Source organism: Arachis hypogaea, chromosome 17 (assembly GCF_003086295.3).
Source record: "Arachis hypogaea cultivar Tifrunner chromosome 17, arahy.Tifrunner.gnm2.J5K5, whole genome shotgun sequence".
Lineage (NCBI taxonomy): Eukaryota > Viridiplantae > Streptophyta > Magnoliopsida > Fabales > Fabaceae > Arachis > Arachis hypogaea.
The window spans coordinates 93,304,009-93,312,105 of record NC_092052.1 but is presented as its reverse complement, the minus strand read 5'-3'; the positions used below and the strand labels follow the sequence as shown (position 1 = coordinate 93,312,105).

General features: G+C 36.8%; 1 protein-coding gene across 1 annotated transcript; it reads left to right on the top strand.

The window, feature by feature from the left end:
* Positions 1 to 1,156: 1,156 nt before the first annotated feature.
* LOC114925726 (uncharacterized) lies at positions 1,157 to 5,388 on the top strand. Its single transcript, XM_072222984.1, has 4 exons — positions 1,157 to 1,824; positions 1,992 to 2,140; positions 2,299 to 2,413; positions 5,176 to 5,388. The coding sequence occupies exons 1-2, from the start codon at positions 1,398 to 1,400 to the stop codon at positions 2,018 to 2,020; spliced, it is 456 nt and encodes a 151-aa protein (XP_072079085.1). The 5' UTR covers positions 1,157 to 1,397; the 3' UTR covers positions 2,021 to 2,140; positions 2,299 to 2,413; positions 5,176 to 5,388.
* The last annotated feature ends 2,709 nt before the right edge of the window (positions 5,389 to 8,097 follow it).

Genomic DNA, 8,097 nt, shown 5'->3' with positions numbered 1-8,097 from the left:
TCACGTTTCTTGGCCCTCAAGTCAAGTTAAGCATGATTCCTAAGGAAGAACATCAAGAAAACACATGTTTTGCATGGTTTTCCTTGAAAACCGAATTGAAATGGGAGGGAGACAGCCATCTCATCTTATTTCCATCCTTGATACGTTACATGGTTATGTAGAGGAAGAAGAGAGGATCATTTTGGTGAAATCGGAGTTTTGATTTGAGTTTTAGTTCAAAAGAAATCAAGCTTTGAAGATTAAGTGTTCATGAAAGTTTCTCTCTTTTCTCTCTTGTTATTTTTGGCCAAAATGATGAAATGAGACAGCCTTGGAGGTCTTGGGGTGTAAGGTGAGTTGTGATTGGTTGGCTTGGAGGTGGATTAAAATAATATTAAAATATCTCTGGTGTACAACTACTAAAACTAGGTGTACCGGAACACTCGTAAAAATATCTCTAAAAATTATTTTCTGAGCTACTAGCATAAATGACACTAGTAACATATTTATTATGAGAATAGAACATGTATAATGAGGCCTTAGTGTAACATCCCGCATTTTTGAAAATATAATTATAAATAAATTGTGATTTTACTTTATTAAGTTTAAACTTTATTCTATTAGAAATAATTAAATAGACTCAGAGATAATTTTATTTTGAATCAATTAATATTCTTAAGTAATTTTATTATATTGGAATATTTTGTATAATTTTAGTAATTAAAAATTAAAAAGAATTGTATAATTTAATTTAAATAAATTCTATTTTGAATGAATTATGTTATTAACTTGAACTCCTAAAAATTATTTTATTAGAAATTATTAGATTAATATTTATAAATACTTTAAGTTTACATCAATTAATATTTATGTACAATTTTTATTATAATTAATGATTTTATAAATTGAAATTAAAGTTTCGGAGATAGAAAAATAATAGAGATTTGTATGATTTAATCTAGAAAATTGATATTTGAATTTAAATTGTACTTTACAAAATATAATTAACTTGTTCATTTTATAATTTAAATTAGAAATAATTGATTGAACTTAACAATATGTTGATAAATAATGTTCCAAAATATTTTTAATAGAGTATATTTGATTCTAAAATTACTCTACTATTCATATCTATCCATATTCTTTTATAAAATCCTAATTTCTAACCATAATTCCCAAATCAAACTCAGAAACCCTAATTTCCCAAATTGAGAAAACCTAACCCTAATTTTTCCCCTTTCCCCAGCCTTTGAAACGCAGCCCACACTCCGGTTTCATCACCTTTAATGTAAACAGTACACACACAAAATAAGGGAGGACTTCTGAGAGAGCTAAGGGAAAGAGAGGAAGCGAGGATTGTTCACCGTCACTGCCACCATCCTGGAACACGCCGCCGACGCCGTTGCAGAGAGAAGCGGATGAAGTACCATCGTGCTCCTTGCCGCTGCTGTCGAACAGACCCGTTCGAGAGGAGAGAGTGCTGCGAGCCAGGAACGACGCGAGGAAGAAGAGGAGTCGTCTCACCCAGCCGCTGTGTAGCTCGCCATCACCGGCGTCTCACCGCCATCGCTATGGAGACCGAACGTCGTCGATCTTCCTGCCGCAACCTTGGAGTCCGCCCCATCATTGAGGAAGACAGAGATGAGGGAGGAGCTGTGAACGCGCCGTGGTGGTTGCCGTCGCCACTGCCTAGGTTCCTGTGGTCCAAGTTGCCATTGATGGAGAAGACGCCACTGAGGAGCAGAGCCTCTATTTCGTGCCAGTCACGACGGAGCAACTACGGATGTTGCTATCTTGCTGCCACTGAAGGTCCATCGCCGCCAATCCACGCCGCTGCTGAAGATGGTAAGCCAAACTGTCGTCCTTGTTGCTGGAGAAGACCACCGGAGTTGCTGTTCTGGCTCTGGTCTATTACTTTATTTGATTCTGTTCCATTTACACACTTCCTTTGTCACTGCCATCCTTGTTAACGATTTAACTTTTTAGTACATTCCTTGTCCTGAATTTTCCAGAGTTGTGTTTGCTCTTGCTTCCTATTTGATTCAAATCCTTTGTCCTGTTGCAACCATCGTCGCTGCCTTAAGAAAATGAGACTGCTATTATTCCGGTTAATGCTCCTGTTGCCGCCGTTTCCTCGTTCTGTTATTATTGTCTAATTGAGGTAAGGCATTCTGGCTCTTGCTTCAATTTGAGTTAGCATGGAGTTTATAGAATTTTTATTATTATCCTATTTGAATTCACCGTTTCTGATTGCTGCCGTGACCACCTCACGATGCTGCTGGTTCTGTTTGAAAACGGCTGCTACTTCTGGAATCCCAGATCGGAGAGGAGAGGAGGCGTTTAATTTTGTCATTGTTGCTGCCATGAAAATAGATGCTGGAAACTGCTAATGGAGCAGCTGCGTTTAGTGATTTTTGCGAGTTTCGACTTTGAGGTAGGGGGTTTAAAACGATTTCAATTTAAGAATGCCTGCAAGGTTTATTGAATAACTGCAAATAGATTTAATAGCTGTGAGTAATTGATTGATTATGTAATTATTGAATTGTGGCTGAAATTGTGATTGGAATGGTTGAGATTGTGATTTGGAATTGTTGATTTGTGATATTGATTGATTATGTGGATTGGGAATTGCTTGATGACTAATTGTTGAGAATTTTTAAATTTTAATGGGTTATGTTGGATTTGTTGCCGTTGAGTTGTTATTTGGTATATTGTAATGAACTTGGTGTTTGATTTGGAATTGGTTTTGAGGGGTTTTGAAGGGTTGGATTTTGAATACTAAATAGATTGCTGAAAAACTGATTTTTGAAATTAAAAGGTGACTTTGGAAGTGAATTCGTTATTCAACGATAATCGAAATGATATAAGAGCAAAGGCTGAGTAAAGTATAATAAAAGTTGTTGTTGGGACTCAATTTTGAGAAGTTTGAATTAACTATAGAACTAGTTATGATTCTTCAAAGTTAAACTGTAAAACTTGATTTTCTGCATTATTTTTAAAGGAAGCCGGAAACTTTGAAAAACTATAACTATTTCTGTGATTATCGGAATTGTGTGGGACCAAGTCCGGATTGAGCGTGGGGATATAGGGAACTGGACTGCTGAATTTGAGACTTTTTCACTAAGTTTATGATTTATGGTGAATTTTTGAATCATGGATGTCAAAACTGGTTTTTCTGCAGAATGTTTAACGTAGCAGCAACTTGATTCCTCTATTGGAAATTTTGCAGTTTGAATTTTGAAATAGAACCAATTTTAAATAAAACTTCGTTCCTATTATTTTAATACCGTAAATTTTCAGAACAATTGGACTTGTAGTTTTAAAGATATGAATTTTTGAAGGATGATGCATTATGCAGAAAAAGCCAGATTCTGTTTCCTTAAATTAGTAACTTTGGGAGTTTGTAACTTTTGATCCTTGATAGATATTGAGATGCAACCAATTGAAGGTGAAAATTAAGTATGTTTAGTATATGTGATTTAAATTTCAGGATTTTCTATGTTTTAATAAGTGAGTTATGGGACTTGGAAGAGGTTGTGTTCAATGATTTGTAAAACAGAATTCTGCAGAAAATTACCTAACTTCCAAGCTACGTAACTCCTTCATTAAAAATGGTATGACCCTGGAACCAATTGAGAAAGAAATTTGGATGAGTTATGTTTAACCACATTAATTTTGAAGGTAGTTGGATTTAATTTGGATTTTATATGAAATTTCAAATGTTGTATGGTGCTGCTGTCTTCTGGTTTTAAAACACTGCAGAACAGTCACGGTTTTGCTTAAATTCCCGAAGCTATAGTCAGCGAAAAATTATGATTTTTAATTTAATAGAAAGCTTAATCCGAGACGGTCGCATGGATATAAAGTTTGCGCAATTCCAAATTTATTTGATATTTTACAAAACAAAATGGAAATCAGGCTGCCAAGTTGTGTTGGTAATTATTTTGGATATGGAATTTAAGAAATAGATTTTCTATTATCAAATATTTTTGAGAATATATTGTTGTAGCAAATGCTAAAAGAGGCTGATGAATTGTTGAGAAAGAAGGAACCCGTAAAGGTGGATAAGTCCTATTTTTAAAGGAGATTATGTCCAAATTTTTATAAAAAATATAAGGACTTAATCAAGATAAATATTCAAGGCTTATTTAAAAATAATAACTCCAATGATTCTTTTAAGAAAAGAATATTTGATCTATGAGATTGTTGGTAGGGGCGTGGGTCTAGTCCCGCTTGCTCAGTGCGTAAACCATTATGCAGGGATGGTGGTTTTGTCCCGCCTGCAGTGAGGACGGTGGTTTTATCCCGCTCACGTATTGATAAATTGTTCAGCAAGGACGGTGGTGTGATCCCGCTTGCATATTATTTTATGTACCCAGTAAGGATGGTGGTTTAATCCCGCCTACTGTGGAGGCAAGGATGGTGGTTTAATCCCGCTTGCGTGTTCCGGGCAAGGATGGTGGTTTAATTCCCGCTTGTCTATGGAACCTACGGATAAGGATGGTGGTCTAATCCCGCTTATCCGAGTCGAGTCTGGCAACATAACCGACGCGTGAGCTCATGGCCAGTAGGACAGGCATGCATCATATGCATCTATATGACATTGTTTGGGTGTGTATATTGTAATTGGTTTGCCTAAGTGAATAATTCTGTTTAACTGCTAGTTGCTATACTTGATGTAATTGCTCTTGATTGTGTTTGAACCTCATTACTTGTGTTTGTAACTGATTGGCTGGATTGTGGTGAATTGGGTGTTGATTGAGTTGTTTGGGCCTAAGGCCGTGACTGGTACGTTTGAGGTCTAGTTTTGTATAAAGTATCTGACTGGTTTAGCATAGACTTAATGAACCTATGCTTGGAGCAGGATGATCATTTATACCGCGTAGGTAACTTCTTTTATGTTATGGTCTAGTAAGGTATGAAAAATCAAACTGGTTCATCATAGACTTAATGAACCTATGACTGGGACAGGTTGGTCATTCATACAGTCTAGGGAACTTTTAAAAGTTTTCCAAGAAAAATATGAATTTAGGATATTGAGTAATTAACTAATGCTTTTAAAGAAAGTTAGTTTCCTTTTAGATGTCTATCAATGCAGTTAACTATTTGCGCTTTATTCTTTACTTTCACGGCATTCTCGACCTCTACTGAGAACATGTGGTTTGGTTCTCACCCCCAAATTTTCCACCCTTTCAGCGACAGGTTTGAAGACGCAATTTGAAGCTGCGAGCGATCTGTAGGCTTTCTTTATGGTTTTAATTGCTTTCATAGAATTCCCTCGCTCTTGTCCTTTGAGATTTTATTTTACATAGAGGGGTAGGTTTAGTATATTGTATTTGAGTTTTATTTGGTCTCTTTTGTATAAGAATTATTATCAATAATATTTATGTGATTATTATTATTTGTGAATGTTTGAATTATGACTTTAATGAAAAAAAAAAATAATTTTCTGGCATTTTCTTAAAACTGAAACGCGAACTCGATACAAAGGCTTGTTAATTAAGTAGTTAATACTAGAAAAGGTTACATAATGTTCTTTCTAGTAGAAATACCCTGACTTAAGCAAGGTATTTTGCTGGACGGGACGTTACACTTAGCATTGCTAAATTCATCAGAGAGTGCTGGTGCTAAGCTGCACCAGTGAACCGTAAACCCGGTTAAACCGATTTTCTGTTTTTAACAAAAACCGACTAGGTAACCTTATAATATCATTCAAGCATTTTCTAATACTAATATAATGATAATATTATACTATTATCTCTCTCCTCTCATGAATCGAGTCCGGTTCGTCAAACAGAGACTATTTACGAAAATCTGAATCAAAACTGCCAACCGATACGATTCAAAAAAAAGGTTCTTCGCGATTGCATTATCGAGCTTGCCTCAGAGGAGGTTCTAACTTAAGGATGACATAATGATAATGAGGATTGAGATGCTTGATGATATAACAGAGGTGTTCCCTTTACTGATCTTCCGGAGAAATCTGTACTTTCAGAAAAGATCTCATGTACTCGAAAATCAGGGTTGTTACATTCTACCCTCCTAAAAGAAAATTTTGCCCTCAAAATTTCAGTTACCTAGGAATAAATGCGGGTAATCAGCTTTCATCTTATCTTCCAGTTCCCAACTGTGCTCTTCCTCTCCTCTTGGTTCCCATGCTACTTTGACTAAGCGAACAGTCTTGCCTTTTAGCTGCTTATCACTTCTTTCTACGATCTGAACCGGTGATGCTTGATATGTCAAATCATTTCATAACTGTACTGTCTCTGGTTGTAAAATGTGACTCTTGTCGGGAATATATTTCTTAAGTTGCGAGACATGAAAAACATCATGAAGGTTTGATAAATAAGGAGGAAGGACTATTTGATAAACTACTAGACCGACTCTTTTAAGTATTTGGAAAGGTTCTATGTATCGTGGGTTAAGCTTTTTAGTCTTAAGGGCTCTACCTATTCCAGTAATCGAGGTTACTTCTAGAAAGACACAGTTTCCGTCACTAAACTCTAAGGGTCTACGTCTATTATCGGCATAGCCCTTTTGACGGCCTTGTGCTGTCTGGATCTTCCGACGAATCTCCTTTATCTTCTCAGTAGTTTCATACACTAAGTCTGGACCTAAGACACTAGCTTCTCCATCGTCATTCCAACACAATGGTGTCTGACATCTTCTTCCATAGAGAGCTTCATATGGTGCCATCCCGATACTTTATTGGAAACTGTTGTTGTAGACGAATTTGACCAAAAGCAAATACTTATCCCAGCTGCTTTGGTTGTCTATCATACATGATCGTAACATGTCTTCTAACGTTTGGATTGTCTGCTCTGATTGTCCGTCTATCTGAGGATGGTATGCTATACTCGTGTGCAATTCTGTTTCCAACGCTTTCTGAAAAGCTCCCTAGAATCTAGTAGTAAACCTCGAAACTTGATCTGAGACAATTTATGAAGGTATCCCATGTAGTCATACGATTCCTTGAATATATATTCGTTCCAGCCTTTCTAAAGTATAATCAACTCGAATCGGAAGGAAGTGCGCTGACTTTGTCAACCTGTTCACAATTACCTAGATGGCATCGTGTCCAGTTGAGGTCCTTGGCAATCTCGTGACAAAATCCATAGAAATCTGGTCCCATTTCCATTGTGGTATTTCTAAGGGTTGCAGGGTTCCTGACAGCTTCTGATGTTCCACCTTCATCTTCTGGCAGGTTAAACATTTTGAGACATAATCAACTACTTCTTTCTTTAAGCCCGGCCACCAGAACATTTGTTTCAAATCTCGATACATCTTTGTCACTCCAGGATGCATAGAAAATCTACTTTGGTGAGCTTCAGCAAGAATCTTTTGTCGCAATTCTCCAGAGTTAGGCACACAAATTCTTTTCTTGTACCTCCATAGGCCACTACGATCCTATCTCACAGCTTCTTCAGCTCTGCAAGCAATGGTGACATCCAGTACAATGCTATGGAAATCGGTCCGGCTCCAGGTACTAGATCAATGCTGAATTCTATCTCTCGCTGAGGAGAAGACTCAGGTATGTCGTCCAAGAAAACATCAGGAAATTCCTTCATCATTCAGATTCGTTCTAAGCTTAATTCACTATCATTCGAGCTAGCCGCTAACAGAACGTACCCCTCACAATCACTCCCGCCTAAGGTAACTCTTACAGAATTCAGATATAAGGTGTGGGACAGAAATGGTTTAGTACATAGACTATCAGATGGAATAACAGCAGTTCTTTTAAAATAATCAAGGAAAAGATGATACTTAGATAACCAATCTAATCCTAAAATAACTTCAAAACCATATAGAGGCAAACAGATTAGATGGTGTATAAAAGTCCTGTTCCTAATAGCGAATGGTACTTGCAGGCACACTAAACTGGTCAAAGCATTTTGGGATGCAGGTGTATGGACAATCAAGTAAAAATTCAATTTAAAGAAATATAATCCTAACTCGTGAGCAATAGTTAGAGAAATAAAGAATGCAATGCACCCGAATCATACAGTACAGTTAGAAATCGATTCTTGACATAACCTGACCTTGAATGAGGGCGTTCGATTGCACAACATCGTCACTAGTGATAGCAAACAATCGTCCTTGTTGCTGGGTTCTAACTGA

Coding starts and splice junctions, on each gene's coding strand:
- LOC114925726 (XM_072222984.1), top strand. CDS start 1,398: ATGAAGTACCATCGTGCTCCTTGCCGCTGCTGTCGAACAGACCCGTTC. Junction 1,825..1,991: donor CCACGCCGCTGCTGAAGATG/GTAAGCCAAACT, acceptor TGAATTTTCCAG/AGTTGTGTTTGCTCTTGCTT.